At 46.3% G+C, this 20,457-nt stretch overlaps 1 protein-coding gene across 1 annotated transcript in view; it reads left to right on the forward strand.

Annotated features, from left to right (window-relative positions):
• Positions 1-20,457, forward strand: part of SORL1 (sortilin related receptor 1) — a 156,561-nt gene that overhangs the window by 94,469 nt on the left and 41,635 nt on the right. Inside the window, exons 22-26 of the mRNA XM_072822405.1 lie at positions 2,964-3,137; positions 4,675-4,788; positions 8,718-8,840; positions 11,395-11,514; positions 17,467-17,592. Of these exons, the coding sequence (XP_072678506.1) occupies positions 2,964-3,137; positions 4,675-4,788; positions 8,718-8,840; positions 11,395-11,514; positions 17,467-17,592 (657 nt within the window). The remainder of the gene's footprint in view (positions 1-2,963; positions 3,138-4,674; positions 4,789-8,717; positions 8,841-11,394; positions 11,515-17,466; positions 17,593-20,457) is intronic.

Below are 20,457 nucleotides of genomic sequence, written 5' to 3' on the forward strand. Positions count from 1 at the left end.
TCTACAGCGGATGTTTAGAAAGTGGTAAGAATTTGAACCACGGCCATATTGACTTCCATGAAACAGGCTCTGCTCCCTTTGTCATCTGTTGTTGGCATAGCACTGCCCTGGTGTGTGACAGTGATACAGAAGTACTAGATGTTGATCGATTCTTTTGTTTGTGATAACAGTTTTGTTCATTTGGAACATATGTCCGTCGCAGTTATTTGGTTATAAGAACAGACGCCTGTCTTAATCTATATGTCTGGTTGATTTTTATGTAGTGTTACTGGGATTTATTCTTCATCAAGAGTGCTTTTTCTTTGAAGAGCTTATTTTGCATGGCTGATGATTTATCCACTTGGGGTTGCAATGGATTAAAATATTTTGGAGCTCTGGGGATTGTCCTTCAGAGTCTGCAGTAAGCTAAAGCTTTTAAATATCTACAACAAAGGCAAATACTTATCCTGTGGGGTGGATTTGATTTTGAAAATTGTCAAGCATGTAGATAATTAAGCAAGATAATAGCATTTCTGGCTCTTCAACTGGTTCTGGAGGAATCTTCCAAAGAGGAAATCTGAATGTGTTTCTGAATCTGCCCAATGAAGACACCATGCAGCTGTTTGATCTTTAAATGGGACATCTTTGGAGGTGATGACTGTCATTTGTCCACTCTTCACGTCTGCCTGCCTTACCAACACGAGACTGCAGCATCCTTTATAAAGAGTCTGTGGCTATGTTCTGGTGAAATTCTGCTAAATGCTCCTTCCAAGCTCTCCCAGGTTCTCTGTGACATGCTGTGGCTTTGTAGCACCCCACATGCACCTGCCCTGCCTACCTCTTGGGGTCAGTGACTCATTCTACCTGGTTTGGGGTTTGCCCCTGGATACTGCCTCTCAGACTATATACATCTCTGTCTAGACCAGCTTCCTGAAATACTGCACCTCATTTTGGGTTTCAGACCCCTGGCTCTCGCTTCTTTGGGTAGGAACATTTGCTCCATATGTGAAAATGTTAGTCATGTTATTTTACCAGGCCTAGCCCACATGGAATTATCATCCCGTCATTGAGTATTGTTCAAATATTCTGTTCTTGTTCAATTTCTTGGAACATTAAGTGATATGTTGTCCTTTGAATACAAAGAACATGTTCCAGATCCTCTTGACGTTGTTTTTCATTAGCGGCAGCTCTGTGTTCCTCCCTGGTAGCCTAGGGCATATGTCTTTCAAAAAAAGGACCAATCTCTACCCATGGAACAGATAGGGGTGAATTGATTTCTGGCATTTCTGCTTCCGTCAGCTGGTTATTCTACTATGGTAATGCTACCTTCAGAGTTGGATTGAATTATTTGTAGAATCCTTTGGAATGTTTCATCGTATGGATTCCCTTCTGTGGGTGTGTGTACTTCCTCTGTTCATAATGCTTCATGCTCTCAGGTCCTTAGCATCAAAGGAACACTTGCTGCTATGTCATTGCAATTTTTATTTTTATTTTTTTAATATTTTATTTATTTTAAAGAGAGAGAGTGCACGAGCATCCACACGAGCGAGCTGGAAGAGGGGCAGAGGGAGAGAGAATCCCAAGCAGACTTCACGCTGAGAATGGAGCCCGACGCGGGGCTCCATCTTATGATCCTTATATCACAACCTGGGCTTGAAATCAAGAGTTAGATGCTTCACCAACTGAGCCACCCAGATGCCCCTGCCAAGAGGCATATATGTATGCCAGTTAAATACTGATGAAGTACCAATGCATCCAAAGCTACTGTGGGTATTATCAATACTGATGGTTGCTAATGAACCCTGTTTTCCCACCAGCAGGCCGGTATAGGCATGACATAGCAAAAATCTTGGCTGGATGGAAACAGATTGTTTGGATGGGATTCTGGGCAGTGGAGATGCCGTGAGATGGCACCACTGAAGAACCACTATCGGCTGAGTTTTTATCAAAGCATTTGTATTTATTTTCCTCAATTTTGATGATGAGTAGTCACAGCCAAAAGAAAGAGCACACATTTCGTAATTTATGTGGCTTTTATGTTGCTTGATAGTTGTATTTCTAGCTGTTACGAAGTGCTTTATGCATCCTCTCCCCTCCTCCTTGGAAAGATGTGGGGCATAAGAAAATACCTTTTCCATCACCGTTCACCCACAAAGGTTCTCCCTCCAGAGTACAGTGAAGGATTTTATGGATTTTTATCTGGCCCTCTCTTTGGAAAGCCGAACCCAAGACAAGATTGGAGAAAGGGACAGGCCCACATTTACTAGTCCTTGTGTGGGTTTATCGCAGGACAGGTAGTGCCGAGGCCAGGGAGGGCCCTGTGGTTGGGTCCTTGTTCAGCTCAGCATCTGCACGTGGCTCACAGAGCCCGGGATGTTTATCTGGGCCCCGGCATCATTCAGGTGTGTGGTTTTAATGAAGGGCTTTTGGGTCATAGGAGCAGAAACCCACTCACGCTAACTCAAGTAAAAAGAGCTAATAAAAGCATAAAGGGAGACTGTGAGGAACTCAGAGATGGAAAACATAGGCGAGCCTGATGGAGACTGGTGCCGGGAATGGCCAGGCCGCCCCTTCTCTGGCTCTCTCTGTCCCTTTCCCCCCGGAACCCTGGTCTTGTCCTTTCCTCCGCTCCAAATGTCTGCTGTATCCTCCGGACTCACCCTCTGGAGTTTGTTTCTGCCCAGCTCTGACCTGCATAGGTTTTGGAGCCCAGTTCCGAGTCCCCAAGGAGGAAGAGCCGATACCTGGCCTGGTTCCAGGGCCATCTGATGAAGCGCCCCCCCCGCATCGTGGCCTCACTCAGGGCTCTGAGCAGAGAGAGGTGGCACAGCACGTGCTGCAGCGTCCGCCACCCCGCGTTTCTCTCTCTGAGCTTCACGCCATCGTGTCTGAAGATTAGGAGGTGGTCTTGAATCTCAGGCCCCCGTTCAGGGTCTCCTTGGTGTGGACTCACCCGGACGTGGCCGTGTGTGTCTCCTCCCCAGGAAGCAATGCCTGCGTGCCCAGGCCCTGCAGCCTGCTGTGCCTGCCCAAGGCCAACAACAGTAAGAGCTGCCGGTGTCCAGATGGCGTGGCCAGCAGCATCCTGCCATCTGGTGACCTGATGTGTGAGTGCCCCCGGGGCTACCAGCAGGAGAACCACACCTGCATCAAAGAAGGTGCGTCCCATCCCCATCGTCTTTTCCACCACAGGCCCCCTTCCCTTCTTCCATCCCCTCTCCCCATGCTCTCTGTTTCCCATGGGTTTGGGTGACATAGAATGCTCTAGATCAAAATAAAACCCACCAGGTACTTGGTGACATCCTGGCCCAGGCTCTGAGGCCTGTGCTCCTGTAGTCCTCGTCAGGAACAGGCCTGTGCAGTTTATTTAAACAGGAGAGCTGGGCTTTTGGTTTAATGTCAGACAACACAGGCCTTCCTGATCTCCCCTTTTCGTCTTTCTGTGTCTGCCTCTCCTCACCCATCCCCCACATCTGGGTTCTCAGCTTCACCTGCTTCCTAGAAGTTTGGACCAAACCTGACTTGGAGAAGGGACTGGATTCCTTCACTGCTCACTGCCCAGGCTCACCAGCAGTTCTCCCCTGATGCTCCCACCCCCTGCCAGTCCAGAAATGTCCAGAACGTTCAAAATGATGTTGCAGGCTCTGAAGCTCTCCTCTTCACTGTGACCAAGTTGCTAAAGCAGTGTCATCCACTCTTTCTTTGAATTTAAAGACATAGATTCTGAAATTTTTCCTCTTAAAACCTGTGTTGATCTTTCTTTCCTCTCTGATTTGTGCCCCAACCACGTCCCCTGTCCCAGCCTCACCTGACTGTCAGTGAGGTGAAGGGGGAGCCCCTCCAGGAAGCACCCACATCCCTGCCTTTTTTTTTTTTTTTTTTTTTTTTTTTTATTCTTGAGATTGTATTGGCTTCATAATCACAGCCTCTCTCCTTGCAGAAGCCTCTCCGTCCTGAGCAGGGGAGCACACAGAGGACCCCCGTGGTTTCTTTTCCATAAGAAATACAAATGGAGAAAGGATAACCCTTCCCTTAGACACTGGAGATTCTCTCTCAGGCTCCAGACATCTTACAGCTGCTTAGAGACAAAGAGAGTGAACACTTAAGTTAGACAAAGACTTTTTAATATTTTCCTTTGGAATGCTTTTGGTGATCAAAACAAAGAGGCCAGGCTTCATGTGTTCTTGACTCGGTTTACTGAACAAAGCATTTTTTTTTCCTTTGCATTGTGGGTAGAAAAAGTCCTAGGAGTATTATCTATCCTTTGGAACTTACTTAGCTGAAAAAGTGGATATATATGGCTATATGTATAAAACACACACAGGTACAAATATATTGAACATGTATGTTTTTGTATTGTGTAGACACAGCCCCTCAAACAGTTCCTTGTATAATTAGTATCTTATAACATCGGTGTTTGGTGTCTACCCATTGGACCCAACTGGCACCATCTCAGTCCTTTTTCATCGTTATAACCACCCCCAACCCCTCATTAATTGTAATTAAAAGAGGAAAGAAGGAGGCCTGTGTTGTATGCTCCTGCACGCAGGTGAGCTTGGCACCGCTCTTCCTCCTTACCATTTAAGGCATGTCATTTGAGGAACAGAAATGGAAACTCAAAAGTGAGAGTCTTGCGGTCCAGCAGTAAGAATAATATTCATCTCGTTTCCCCCTCTGCCCACCCACGCTGGCCAGAGAACACCTGTCTCCGCAACCAGTATCGCTGCAGCAACGGGAACTGTATCAACAGCATCTGGTGGTGTGACTTTGACAATGACTGTGGTGACATGAGCGACGAGAGAAACTGCCGTGAGTCTTCCGTGCTCGGCCGGGCTTTCGGGATGTTGCACACTTACCGTTACTTGGAGGGCTGGCCAGCTGCGCCCGGGGGGCCGGGAGGAAGGGGCCTCCTGCTGCCAAGGTGTTGGCCGGTGGCCCGCCATGGTGGGTGACCCCAGTGTGAGCTGATGGGGCTTGGAGAACAGAGGAAGGCATTTAGATAGAGGTGGTTATTTAATTTAAAACCAAGCCCCACAGGTCAGGGAACTGCTCGTTAACAAAGGGTTTACCAGTTGGGGCCTGCCTGGCTGAAACTGAGCTGACTGGGGAGTCGGGCTGTCTGGGCTCTCGTTGTGGCCCTACCACTGTGATAAAGCTGGTGACCAGGTGGCATCCCTTGATCTGCTAATTCAGTGTTCAGCCTTTTCAGAGATGGGAAACAGGTTTTGCTTTGTATGCCATCCAGTCAGTGGATATTGGCTGCCGGCCAGGCTCCAGAGAAATCGTTCTAACTGATTGATGATGCCTAGTTTGGCTTGAAATGTGGGGATGTTGATATGTGTGCATGGAAACATCATCTTTGGACTGTAAACTTTCTAAGGGTAACTCCTAAAGCATGATTCTGTTCAGCAGGGTTTAAGGACAAGTAAGTACTTATAATGAGTAATTTACTTATGGCAAGATTTTAATTTTTAATAGTCTCGACATTAACTTCTTTTTTCTTTTTAAGATTTGTTTTTTATTTATTTATGAGAGACACACACAGAGAGAGAGAGAGAGAGAGAGAGGCAGAGACACAGGCAGAGGGAGAAGCAGGCTCCATGCAGGGAGCCTGATGTGGGACTCGATCCCGAGTCTCCAGGATCACGCCCTGGGCTGAAGGCGGCACTAAACCGCTGCGCCACCCGGGCTGCCCTCGACGTTAACTTCTAAAGAGATGCTTTGCCCTCTGACACTGAGTAATACATTCATACATTCATTCAGCAAGTATTTGTTGAGAACTCCTTTGTTCTAGGCTGTGTGTTTGGCTTGGGAATGACATGGAGTCTGCAGTCCAGAGAGGAGTTGGAAGAGTAGAGAGGCGGTTACAGTAGAGCCAGTGAGCGTGAGAATGGGGGAGTGCCATATGCATATAGGAAGAGCACACAAATCAAACTTGGGTAGGCATTTATGGAGAGCCCTGAAGGGTGAGTAGAGGTGAAGCAAGCAGAGGTAGAGGGAGCATGATTGTCAGCAAGAGAATAGCAGGTATGAAAGCCCAGAGGTGAGGGTGTATGTGGCACGGTTAAGAAACTGGTATGAGTCATCAATAATATGAACGGGAGCAGTGGGGCAAGGGGACGTTGGGCTAGTTATGGTGCCCCCAGCAGCAGGTGCCTGGGGACTTTCTTCAGAAGAGCAGTTGAGAACCACTGAAATAACATGATAAGAATTTTGCCTTTGGAAAGAGAAGCAGTGGGCAGAAGGCACTGGCTGGGAGGAAGACCAGAAGCAGGGAAGCCAGAAGCCAGTGTGAAGACTTCTCTTGCAAATATTTTCCCACTGGAAATCCAGAAGCTCACTTGCCATTTTGTGCTATAAGAACAGGTTAGTGGGTGATTCCTGGCTCCATGGTGGACATGTTTTGCCAGCCATCTGTGGAGCCTGTCGCAGGTTCCCACGCCACCCCAGCCAGAAAGCAACCTTAGAGGCACTCAACTCACTGAAGTCATCTGGGCCCAGCAAAACTATGCACTGTCCTTGCTGGCTCTTACGAAGTTATTTAACAAACCTTTTCTTAGTCATTTTTCCTTGGTTTCAGTGGATGCCATTCACACCCAGGGAGAAGAGCTCACTGAATGGCCGATCTGGGGAAAGCATTAGGCTGTCTGAGCGTTTTTTGTTTTTGTTTTTTTCTTTTCTGTGAAAAGGACAGTGATAACACCTTCTCTGCCTACCAGAGTCTCAGGAAGGGGTGGTATTTGTGGGCGAAGAGCCAAAGCTCCTTAAAAAAAATATTAACAACATTGGAACCGAGCCTGGGAAGGACTTTATTACATATGGGGGGGGGTGCAGGGAGGAGATGCTTCTTAGAATTAACACATGGCACGAAGATTGCCCAGACATGATTAGGCTCAGTGGAAGCAGAGATCTAAACTAGATGACCTTGGGTTCGATAGATGGGGATTCCACCCTGGGCTTTGGTTTCCACTAGATGACAAGCTGGGATCTTGTATTGGTTGAGTGTCCTGAGAGAGGGACCTCCCTCCATCCCTCCCACTCCCACTGCTTCAGCCCCCAAGCTCCGCACCAGCCTCACAGGGTCAAGTTTGCTGCTGGCTCTGACCGCCTCGTGGTTTGGTGTCAGCTTCGGCTGGGCTTGACCTTCCCAGGACCGTGAGACTTGCTTGCTGCCCTGCTCTGCTCTGTCTCCATTCATTCCACTTGGCCCAGGAGAGGCGATGAGGAGGGGTGCGGGGGTGTTAAAATGTGGAGCCTGGGAACCTGGAGGGTGGTGCTTCTCTGTGCCTGTGCCAGCGGTTCCCTTATCGAGGAGGAGGAGGAGGAGGAGGAGGAGGAGAAGGAGGAGGAGAGCCGTGTTTATCCTGATGGTGGAGGCTCCTCGTCCATGGGCAGAGAGGCCCAGGCTGTGGCTGGCCACTGCTGTCTGGGAAGTTCAGCACAGCATCCCATCAGCTGCTGGGGAAGATGGGGGGTGGGGTGGGCAGTGGTGACCAGGGAGCCAGGGAGGGCTGTTGTCAGCACATCTCCCTCCCTTGCACAGACTCCTGTGCTGGGTAGTTGTCAGGCTCTCCGGGTTTTGACGTGAATGCCCTGCAGCCTTGTCATTTTTGCCTTCATCCTCTGCCTCCCACCATGAGCTCGATTACAGTGAAGAAACGGAGCCTCAAATAAATGCCACTGGGATGTCTAACTGTAGTGTTGTCCTTGGCTTTTCATTTCCCGGCACGCCACCCCCCCCCCCCCCGCCACCCCAGGATCCTCTTGTGTCACATCATACCTGCTGTGTCAGCGGCTCCTGAGCACAGCCTTCCTTCCCAAAGCCTTGCCTGGAGGGTCTCTTGCTGGGCTCTAGGGACTGTGCTCACTCCCAGATAATTTTAGTTAGAAGAGGGAGAAGAATCTACTTCTGTACCCATCCTGGTGCAGGAGGGCAGAGGAAGGACAAGGAAGAGATGTGACATTTGTTTGAAGCCTGTTCTGCTTTGCAGCCTACCCAACGGGCTCTGGTCCCAAACCAGTTTGCTTATTTCCTTTCATAATACTGCCTCAGGGTAGGTGCTATATTATCTCTGTTTTACAGTAAAGCAAACGGAGGCACGGATCAGTTAGGTTATGTAACTTAGAGACTTGCGATCTGTATCTAGTCTGTGTCATCACAGCACTTGGCCACGTTACCTTATCCTCCTCCTGCCATGTAGGAAATGGGCTCAAGGAGGTTAAAGTTAATTGCTCGAGGCAGAGGCAGAGCCAGGATCTGGAACCCAGTCCTACCTGATGACAAGACCCACGTGCCTGCTATAAAATTCTTCCCTGACACTCCTTGTGTCATCGATACGGGGAGGTGCCTGCTTCTCCTGTAAGATTGGGCTTCTTAATCATCCTTGTCTAAATGAAGGTGTCTCTGCCGAGTACTTAGAAAGACACCTTCAGGCCTGGGGGGTTGGGGGGATGTCGTAGGAGGTGATCCAGCCCATCTCTTCCAGCTGGACGGCAGTATGTCACCCTCCCAGCCCAGTGCCCATCTGGAAGCCGTCCACGGAAAGATAGGCTCTTCTTGCCCTTGGTTGTAAATGTCAGGTTCTCATGTGATTTGTATATATTTTTTTTGTCTCTGTTGCTGCAATTAAAATCTGCTGCTACTCTGTTTTAGTTCCTTCTCCATGGGGATGTTTGTATTTAGGGTAAGGCGGGGGGATTAATTGTTCCTCATGAGTATATGGTCTCTCCCGTTTTAGCTACTACCATTTGTGATCTGGACACTCAGTTCCGCTGCCAGGAGTCTGGGACCTGCATCCCTCTCTCCTACAAATGTGACCTGGAGGATGACTGTGGAGACAACAGCGATGAAAGTCACTGTGGTAAGGGGATGTGATGTCCAGGGACCCCATTCCTGAGCAGGGCAGCGCCTTTACTCATTGAGCTGCCGTGGGTTGCAGATGGAGGATTTCTGAAAGCATCTCAGGGTTTTCTTTCTTTCTTTTCTTTTTTTTTTTTTTTTTTTGAGAGAGAGAATGCACATGTGGGGTGCAGGGGAGGGAGGATGGAGTAGAGAGGGAAGGTCAGAGGGAGAGAGCACTCAAGAATCCCAGGAAGGCTTCTCACTGAGCACAGAGCCCAAAGCTGGGCTCCATCCCAGGACCGAGATCATGCATGACCTGAGCTGAAACCAAGAATCAGACGCTTAACTGACTGAACCCCCCGGGCGCCCCCATCGGGGTTTCTGATATCCAGCCATATGACCATCTCTGCCTCCTTGGTAGGAATGATTCATTCGAAAGATCACGGACCCTGCTTTCCCATGCAGGGATGCCGTAAGCATGAGTGTGATAGTAAGGAAGATTTGTAACTGAATTTAGGTGGTTATTAAAAGCTATATATGGAACAGAATTGGCCCACACATCTGGGCGACCATGAGACTATGAGACTAGATCTCTACCTTTGTGAACGGCTTTTTTTTTTTTTTTTAAACCAATCTAATTCAGTAAACTCTGTTGGAAGCCAGCAGATGGTACAAATGTTGTTCGAACATCTGTTTTCTGAATGGAAATTTTTACATTTAGGAAAATAGTGCATTGGAATTGCCAAGAGTGATACAGGCTCTCTGGTTCTGTCCTTTTTAATTTCTGACTAAATGACTGAGAAGACTTCTTCAAGGTGACACTGTTAGTTTGTGTCAGGATAAGGACCCAGAGCCGTGTTTCCCAGCCTCGCTGCACAGCCCAGCCCTGCCTGGTTCGGGCGGCCTGTCTCTGTGAATGGCTCTGGTACCAAACTCAGCGTTGCTGACCTTCCAAGGAAGAAATGTTATGTGGTACATGGAGTGCACCAGACTGGAGGGATCCTGACCAAAGGGGAAGTGAGAACAGAGGCCAGACGCTGGCCCAGACAGTGTGAAGAGTTGGTGGCTCTCGCTAGCCACCCACGGGGCAGGTCCAGTCTAGCCTCGCATGTGCTTACAGACAGGGCCTGCTTTTTCACCAGCAGCTGACCCCAGGGGCTTACACAAGGGGAGCCAGGGAAATGCTCCTAGGCTGGCTCTCGGAGGAATCTGGTGTGTGTGTGGGGGGGAGGGGGTCACATCATTTTCCCTCATCTTGGTAAAAATAGGAAATTCCGAAAAGCAGTCTTTTGGGTTCAGTGCTGTCCATCCTTTCCTTTAGCGTCTGCACAGGGTTGAAGGGCACAGCTTAGTAGGAAGAAGACTCCAGTGACGTCATCTTGCTCACCTGTTGGGCACATGTTGGGTTCCCCGCTTATGGCCTGTTAGTGTCTCCTGAATCCTTGCCACAGTCCCAGTCCCTGATAGCTGCAGGGCTGGGTCCTCTTCATAAGTCTCCAGACTGTTTCCTCATAAATATCTGAATCTCTAGCTTCACCACCAACTTGTCTCCTGAATGACACACCTCAGGCAGCCACCCTGGGCCCCAGGCTTGGCTCCCCTTGTTTCCCTAGATTCTTTAAAATTCCCATTGAAAGCTCTGTTTTAAATGACATTCCCAGGGTCTGTAAAAGAGGTCGCCGGGGTAGCCTGCTTGCAAGTCTTGGTCAGGCTGCACGGGTTCCCTTGCCTCAGGACCCCACCCTTCTAGAGACAGCCCATCAGCCGACGTCCCTGGAGCTCTGCCCATGGAAGGTCCCCGGTTTTTTCTATGTTGGGAGCTCAGCACTAATCTCATCATCTCCGATCTGAGCATCTCGTACTAGTTAGCTTGCTCAGAGTTCTCATTATCCCCTTTTCTGAACCACGGACTCCATCTCTAGAATGCTTCTGTTTCTTGAGAATTCTTAGGATTCTACTTTCTGGGTAATTAGAGCATTGCCTCCTAACCTTCTCATTGTAACAAGCATAGATAATATTTGTCAAGTGCCCCAAGGTAAATGGATAAAGCTCTTCTGGGCCTAGGGGTGACCAGGGGCAAGGATGTCAGGGTGTCAGGGGTGCCTGGATGGCTCATTTGGTTAAGTGTCTGACTGTTGATTTCAGCTCAGGTCATGATCTCGGGGTCCTGGGATCAAGCCTTGCATCACGCTCAACGTTCAATGTAGAGTTGGCTTGAGATTTTTCTTCTCCCTGCTTATGCATGTGTGAACTGTTTCTCTCTCTTTCTCTCTCTCTCTAAAATAAATAAATAAATAAATAAATAAATAAATAAATAAATAAATAAATAAATAAATAAATAAAATCTTTAAAAATAGAATGTGAAAGTGTCAGTATCCCAGCACACCTAGAGTCCATCCTTGGTTAGCTGGCATTCCCCAGCTAAGTCCATACTGTACCTGGATAATCAGTGATAATTTGGGTAATGGGTGCTACTCTAGCCCTCAGGAGTGCTGATGCCTGAGCTCCATCCGAGATGGATCTCTGAGTCAGCGTTTGTCCTCACTGCTCTGTGTTTGTGATCTCCCCTGCAGAAATGCACCAGTGTCGGAGTGACGAATACAGCTGCAGCTCTGGCATGTGCATCCGCTCCTCCTGGGTGTGTGATGGAGACAATGACTGCAGGGACTGGTCCGATGAAGCCAACTGTACTGGTCAGTGTTCCGTGCTCTCCGTTGACAGCACCTGTCTGTGTGTGTGCTGGTTAGCTCTGCAACCCTCCACGATCGTAGGCTCTAGACTCTAAGAAATGGACCTTAGGCATCAGCTAGTTGCGTGCTTCTCAGAGAGCTGGACTCTGCTGAGCTTGCGCTAAAAGGAAAATGGACACCCTGCTTTCTTCATTGAGAAGGTCTTGCTGTGCAAAAAAGCATTACCTAAACAAGTGTCCCTGAGCGATATGGTCGATTTTGCAATCTGGCTCAAGCTTATTTCTTCAGGACCAGTCACCCCAGTTTATAGACTGGCCCCTGGTCTGGGGACTACACATTGAGCAGCGCTGAACTAACTCATGCTTTTGAAGGGAGCATCAGAGAGTTCCCCAAACAGTGAAAACCTGAACGGTGCTTATACCCATTTGGGGTCACATCACATGAAAAAGAATGTTGGAAACAGCGTGAGAATAGGAGAGGAAGACGTGGTGGTATGAGGTGGAGGTAATGTCATTATTCTCATGGGTGATGAGAATAATGTTCACTCGTGTTCATCACATTACTTCTATGAAGGAATAAATGAAGGAGTGAATGAATGAGACCCATTTTACAGTATGCTGGAATGGGGAGAGCAAGGATTTGGGGAAACCGTGGAGGAATAAAAACTGATCCCACTACCTGAGAAGTACATTTTCTCTGCACCCTCTCCAAATGATCACTCAGTTCTATCTTAAATCCAGTGATGGGGCGAAGGTTATTTCATGTAAACATTTTGTGGTAGGGGCAGATCTGCTTCTGGGCTTTGTGTTGCAATTCATTGGTATTGCATGAACTTGTCATTCACGTGGTGCGGATCATTAATCTTGGGGCGGGCCTTCCAAGTCCCCTGTCTTAATCCTTCTCACCCCATCCATGTACCCACCCGTTCCTACAGTGCCCAGCACCGGGAACTCAGAGCAATGCCTACTGATTTGCGGAAGCAAATAAAAAGAAGGCTACACTCTCCTATCCCGAACCTAAATCTAAGTAACTGTTAGGTTTTTAGTTTAGATCTAGTTCCTGAAGGGCAGAAATGACCTTTGTATTTTCCCATTGCCCAGCGCCTGGTAGGAGAGGATGTGTTCAGGGAGCTTCTGTCGATTGGGCAATTTACACAACGGCTTCTCTGCGTTCATTTTAGTTTCGAAGTGACCTCAGGTGACCCTGAGGAGTAGATGGCTCTCCTCAAATGCCATATAATCACACAGGATAATCCACGATGTTACCAGATTCTCTGCCCTTATAAACTTACCCGAAACTTGCCCCTTGTCCTTTCTGGTGGAACCTCAGTGCCTTGGAAGGACACAGGAGAAGGCTTCTCTCCAAAGACAAGCATGGCCTGTAGAGGGAGGAAAAAAAAAAACAGTGTCCACAGAGGAACTGCTATCAGCCCAGGAGCCACGATGCTGTTTGGAAACCGTGGGCTTGGGTGGATAATTGGTTAATAAATTAAAGGGGCGCACTTGGGCATTTCAGTTTGTAAATTGCAAAATGATTGAACATCTTGTTAGCACAGTCACATGAGTCAAGTTTGTGTTTCAGCAGCATGTGCTGCTCCTCTGGGATGAATTAACAACTCATTTCTATGGGTGGGTTCATCTGAGACTCCTGGGTTTTTGTTGTTGTTGTTGTTGTTTTGTTTTGTTTTTTGGCAAGGCTGTCTGGGGAACATGTAAAGTGCTTACACCTCACCTGCTCCCTTGTTCCAGGGACTGTTCTTCCAAACCTACTAAAGATGATTCTCTTTCCTTGTCATCTCAAGATAGTTGGCAGTCAGCCGTGAGCTCATTAGGATGCGTGGCGTGTCCCTCCGTTTCCTGACCTAATACACAAAGTTGTCTGCCAAGCCACAATCAGTCGGGGTCGGTGGACTTCCTCTTGGCCTCAGCTTGTGGGCACAGTCTTTGGGCTTCTCCTCCCTGCTTTTTGTCTTTCATGGGACTTAATTTTCTTTATTCCCCTCTCCCCACCTCCCTGCGTCAATTTGACCGTAAACATTTGATTTCTGCTCTTTCTGGGGTTACGCTTAGACACCCCATGTGTCTTCGCACAGCGGCTCTCCGCCCTCCTAGACTCGCAGGGATTTCAGAACAGACTCCACACGTGCTTAGTATTTTCATGGTACATTTAAAAAATTCCTAATATTAATCATTGTTATATTTCAGGAACCACTCACCTTTGCTTCTTGTGCCCAATGTCTCCTTTCCACGAGCATCTTTCTCTGTTTCTTGCAGCAGGAGTCCATGAGTGGTCAACTCTTTGAAGGTTTTATTTACACAAACATGTCTTTATGTCACTCTCAATCCTGAATTCATGATGGATCTGGATTTCTCGGTTTGTAATAATATTCCGTTAAGTATTTCAGTGGGATTATTCTATTTCCTTCTGGCCTCTTCTGTGTTGATTTGAATTCTCCTGTCAGGTGAGCTGTTCAGAGTATCATCAGACATCCTTTCTCTCTGGGTATCTGTAGGTTTTTGTTTGTTGTTATATAGTTACACCTCCCTAGGTGAAATTATTTTTATTCATCCCACTCTTGAGTCTTGTTTTCCTTCCAGAGGCTGAGGATTTATTTTTCATCAATTCTGGGGAATTACAGCCATGATGTTTTCAGTTCTCTTTGCTAGTATTTCTGGTTTTGTCTTCAATAGTTACTGTCAGCGATCTATGGGGCTGTGTCCTTCTGTTGTTCATGCTTCTGTTTTAGGATTTGCAGTCTCTTTATGACTCCGTACTAGAATCTGAGTTACTTCCTCAGTCTTCTCTTCTGGTTCAACAATTCTCTTTTCAGCTGAATCTAACTGGCTGTTTCTCACATCCACTGAGCTATGTTTATTTCCACGGGTGTATTTTTTTATATCTAGAATTTCTATCTTGTGCTTGTTCCAAGTCTGGCTTTTGCTTTTCAGTGCCTTTTCTTTAAAAAAAAAAAAAAAAACTTTTATTTAATTTTAGTTAATTAACATATACTGTATTATTGGTTTCAGAGGTAGAGTTCAGTGATTCATCAGTGCTATATAACACCCAGTGCTCATTACATCATGTGCCCTCCTTAATGCCCATCACCCAGTTACCCCATCCCCCAATCCCCTTCCCTCCAGCGACCCTCAGTGTGTTTCCTATGATTAAGAGTCTCTTATGGTTTGCCTCCCTCTCAGATTTCATCTTGTTTTATTTTTTCCTCTCTTCCCTTATGATACTGTTTTGTTTCTTAAATTCCACAGATGAGTGAGATCATATGATAATTGTCTTTCTCTAATTGACTTGTTTCATTTAGCATAACGTTCTCTAGTTCTATCCATGTTATTGCAAATGGCAAGAGTTCATTATTTTGATGTCTGAGTATATATGTGTATAAGACATCTTTATCCATTCACTGATAGAAAGAGCCCAGATGTCCATCAATGCTCTTTCTTTACGCTTTATGTTATTATTTCTGTGTCATTAATCATTCAAGTTTTATTGATAGTCGCATTTTTCCCTCTCACTCGCTTCCTAATAGTCCAGTGCTCTGTAATTCCTACCATATGAATTCATCCATCCCTTCTGCCCCAGCATTTTGGTTAATGCTTTTGATCAGGTATTCCTGATCAGAGGGTCTTGCTGAGTCAAGGAGGATCAGTCCAAGTCAGAGAGTGGGGTGTAGGATAAGTAGGATAGGTTTCCATTAGAAACTCCGATCCTCTAATTTCATGGTCATTTACCCCATTTGCCCATCCTGCTGTGCAAAGGATTCTTATTCCCCTCCCCCCCATTCTTTAGTCTGTATTAAAATCAGTATCTTCCATCCTTATAATTAAGTGAAAAAGGTAAAATAATTGAACATGTATTACTTAACCAGACACTCAGTGTCAGAGAGCTAATAAGTTACTCAGAAGATTGGAAAATTCAGAAAAAGAAAACGTGTTAAGAATTCCATTCATACCTGGCCACTTAAATGAAATTGTGCAAACTGATTAGTCTTTCTGAGCTCAGCTTCTGTGATAGATTTTGGAGATCTCAGACATGCCTCCCAGAATGGTCATTTGGAAACTCCATTAGCACTCTGAAATTGTTTTCAATTAAAAGTGAACCGCATAAGCTGAATAATAAGTAGATCAGCATGGCAGTGAGCTTAGGGAACAGTGTATCTCATGAAAGGGAGCAAAGCTTTGCGGAGGAGTATTTGCAAGGGCTGTCAGACTTGTAAAACCATCAGATCAAACGTGTGGTTTGATCAAACCATCAAACCATCGTATTCCAGGCGATGGCTGTTACTGCTGCAAAAGCTCATGTAATGTGCAGCCTATATGTATTCCTCTTCTCGGAGATGAGTGTATTTTAATCTCTTTTTAAGATTTTATTTATTCATGGAAGACACAGAGAGAGAGGCAGAGACACAGGCAGAGGGAGAAGCAGGCTCCCTGCGGGGAGCCTGATGCGGGACTCGATCCTAGGACCCTGAGATCACGCCCTGAGCTGAGGGCAGATGCTCAATCGCTGAGCCACCCAGGCATCTTATATTTTAAAAAGATGTTCAATGGAGTCTGAGAGCCAGAGGTTATATAATATTAAAACTTCATGTAGACCCGTTTCTATGCTATGCACATAGCCTTGGTAGTCAGTGAGATAAGACAACAGATAATGGACCACCACTTGTTTCAAAGTGGTTTGAAATATCAGGTTCTTTGTACTTCAGACTGCTGCACAAAATAGCCCCAAATTCAGTAGAAATTCTAGAGGGCATTGGAAGCCAATTTTCCCAATCCTTGAGTAGCAGTTGCCAACCATCTTGATTGAATAAGTAACTATAGTATGCCCTCAATAACCCACTTTTGTTTGTTCTGCTCCATGTGTTGCAAAGACATCCTTGTCGACACAGTTTAACAGAGAGCCCATCTAACTCTCTTGTTTTATGTCAGTGGTAAACAAGGCCAGCCCTGGCTTTCACTCAGCAGTGTACAGACACAAACAGCTTTCTGTTTTAGCAGAGGAAAGGGAAAGCTAATGGAGAGGTGGTTAGTAGTGCTGGTTGGGTTTGAGGCAGATACTCTGCATTCAAACTAGTCTTTGACCAGTGTTTCAACACGTTTCTAAAGGACTTACAACTGGCCTCAGCCCACATATGCAAACAAGGCTGCTGGTTTATAACAACAGCTCTGTTTCACTTGTGTCTTTTTCTTTTGATGGTTGTAGTGGACACCACACGTCGTTGGCTGATAGATGTCACTCCTGACTATTGGGAAAGTTAGACAAGTCTAGGAGGTGCTGGCACCTTTCTGTTTTGAGTTTGAGTAAATCTTCTGTGCTCTCTGGATCTGAGGCTTTGCACATTTGAAATGGGGTAGTTTGTTGAGAATTATAAAATCACAGCCTTTCAGAGCTTACAAGGGTCTTTACATATCAATATAGATGATGAAGTGGAGGCCCCCCAAAGAGTGGCTACATCGGGTCTAGAGCTGTCTGCAGAGCACACACCACTTCTCCTTGTCCCACAGAATCTGGATGAGTGAGTGGGTTCATGTGAGAAGATAAAGTAGCAAGACAGAGCAGAAGCCATACAGGCTTTGGACTTGGAGAAGGCTGGTGCTATTACTTATCTTTGTGAATGTGAGCGAGTATCTTAATCCCCCTAAGGCTGTTACTTAGGGGATGTGGGGAATAATCCTCACGTCATAGGTGGTTGTGAAAAGTAAATTATTTCTTTTTAACATGTACATCTATACTTGTGTAGCTTTACAGACTCACAGAGTCAAGTGATTGCTCCACTAGGAGCGCAAGCCCAGGTGCCTGGCTCCTGGCCAGGGAGGAGCTCAGGCTCTCTGGTCCACACCTTATTACTCAGCACAGTCTCCCTTCGGTCAGCTCCTTGGTGGTTGGTGGGGGAGCGGAGGTGAAGGTGGCACTGACATTGTCTCTCTTCTCTCTTGCTGGCAGCCATCTATCACACCTGCGAGGTCTCCAACTTCCAGTGTCACAACGGGCACTGTATCCCCCAGCGGTGGGCGTGTGATGGTGACATGGATTGCCAGGATGGTTCTGACGAGGACCCAGTGAACTGCGGTAAATGCTCTGCTTTGGTCTCCACGTGGAGCGGCCCCAGTGTCTGCTGGTCAGGAGAAGAGGGGACAGATTGGGCCGGGCGTTGAAATACCGCTCTGCTGTGCCCTGGCGCCTAGGCCGACCACCAGACAGGCCTTCCCGGGTTTTAGATGGCATGGCCATAGGATGTATAGGGGTGTGTTTTGTTATCCTCGTTGGCAGGCAAGCTGTTTTGCCTCATTGGTTTTCCATAAACTTTGCAGCAAAGAAATGGAAACCAGTTCACCCACCCAGAGTGCTAAATACAGTCACCAAATACAGAAATGAGCAGTGTTCCACCAGAAATTAGCCAGCAATTTCGGTATAAATAGCGTACTTTATGACTAAGAGTTCTGTGTTATGGTCCTTTGGGAAAGTGGTTACCACCTTGATTTCAGAAAGAACTCTGAGGTCATCAGCTACCTTCACAAAATAGCTGTCCCACGAACACAATGTAGAAAATTCGTTTTTATACCAAATATCTTTTTTTTAAAGATTTTATTTATTCCTGAGAGACACAGAGGGTGAGGCAGAAACATTGGCAAAGGAGAAGCAGGCTCCCTGTGGGGAGCCTGGTGCAGGACTCGGTCCCTGGACCCTGGGATCACCACCTGAGCCAAAGGCCCAACCACTGAGCCACCCAGGTGCCCCTATACCAAATATCTTTAAGGTTCTCTATCCATATCCTTTTTTTATAGCGTGGGTAGGAAAAAAAAACCCTGTGTTTCTCCTCTGCTCTCAGCATTCTGCGCACAGTGTACTTCCACACTTCTTGGCCACCCCATGCGTGTTTTCCACACCAAGCAGTCTTCAGTACCAGCTGGGTGTCCTGCAGTTAACTCGTTCCTTACACTGTCTTCCTTGGAATAGCATCAGATTTCACAGGTTAAGGGCACGGTCCCCAACACTGCCCCCCACTTCAGATGCCACAAGCCTCAAGTTGTCACCTGTACTTCTCACTGACAACCTATAAATCCGTCTCCTCTTCCTTGGCTTCAGTGGTTTACTAGATTGTCTCACAGAACTCAGGGAATCACATTTCCTAGCTTGTTAGAAAAGGATGTGTGATAAAGGAGAGAGAGAATGAACATCCAGATGGAAGAGAAAGCATAGGGCAAGGTAGAGGGAAGGGTTGTGGGGCTTCCAAGCCCTGTCCAGACCTCCTGCTCTCCCAGCATCTCTGTGTTCAGCCACCTGGAAGCTCTCTGAGCCCCATACTTTTTGGGATTTCTAGAGAGGCTTTATCGCATAGTATGAATCGTTAAGCTAGCTCCCCCCCTCACCCCTCCCTAGAGGATTAGGGGTGGAGTTCAAACCAAGGCTCTAATCATGGCATGGTTTTTCTGGTGACCAGCCCCCATCCTAAAGCTATGCAGGAGCCCACCCAGAGTTGCCCATTAGAACACAAGACATTCCTGTTACCTAGGGAATTACAAGGGCTTAAGAGCTCTGTGCCTATAACCAGGGCCAGAGACATATATATATATATATATATATGTATTTTTTTTTTCCTGTTACTTTGCACCATACCTTCCAGATCTTCATGGGACCGTAGTCATCGTCTGCATGTTGTAAACTCCATTTCTCTCATGTCACAGTACTAAGCAGAGGTCTTTGCCTATATCTGTATTTTTCTGTAGCCCACATTTTCATGGCAGATGCATATTCACTTGATATTTCTCATAGTATACTTAGTTGCTTCCCGGTCAGGCATTTGAGTGTTTTCAGTTTTACACTATTCGCAGTAAAATTATCCTTTTTTATTTTGGAAATGAAGGCTTATTTTTTCTTGAAGATACTTCCTAGGATATGTCCCTTAGTATGGAATTGCTGGGTCAGAGGTTCTGATGGATTTTAATGATTCTCCTTAAGTGTTTGCATGTTGCGTTTCCGAGTGATGATACCCGAAGCATTTCCATCAGTAACATAGTATCTGTTTCCCCACGTCTCTCTTGAACTTACATTTTACCTTTTTAGCTGTTTTCACTAATTTATTGGATAGGAGTCTGTCTTGTATAATTTTAATTTTATACTTTTTAAAAATACCTCTTACACTTAGTGACATTAAGTATTTCCCGACTCATGGACTCACTTAGTGGTTCTGTTTGATTCCTTAGAATAATTTCCTAGGCATGATGATTTATTAGAGGATTAAAACACACTTTCTTGCCTTGCTCCTGAACCCCCTGGAACTGGTCTCCTAAGCGTTGGGTTTGCAGTGGCCCTGACTTACCTGCTAGAACTTACTTTTAAGCCCTAACGTCGGGCAGTAGCTCTGTGTTCAGGAGAAAGGGTTACCTTGTGCTAAGAATTCTCTACTAAGCACAAAATCTAAGATTCTTAACATTGCTAGAATGGACTTTCTCTGAAAGGGCTTTAGTTTAGAATTCCTGAAGAATTAAGATGGTGATTTAGGAGAGCTTTAAAAGACCAGGATTATAATCAGGATTCATGTCCTCCTTTTTTCCACTCACTGAAGCTTTTCTTAAAAATAGGTACTCAGTTTTTTGAGTAGGTAACACGTTTTCATGGTTCAAGATGGAAGAAAGCATCAAGAGGTGTATGGTAAACATTTTTCTCCCCATCTGCCAAATCCCTACCGTGTCCACATGGGAAATTATGATTGTATGCCCTTTTAGGATATTTTTGTGCATATCTGCAAATTTAAATGTACTGTGTATTCTTGTTCTCTTTTACACAAGTAGAATGCCATGCGTGTTGTTTTGTACCTTGTTTTTTCCACACAACTGTGTATCTGGGACACATTTTTGCAGAGTGCCTCTTCAGTGCCTTTGTAGCAGTCTCGTGTTTTAGGGTATAACGAGGTATTACAGAGTCCCCTACTGA

Source organism: Canis lupus, chromosome 3 (assembly GCF_048164855.1).
Source record: "Canis lupus baileyi chromosome 3, mCanLup2.hap1, whole genome shotgun sequence".
In the NCBI taxonomy this organism is placed as follows: domain Eukaryota; kingdom Metazoa; phylum Chordata; class Mammalia; order Carnivora; family Canidae; genus Canis; species Canis lupus.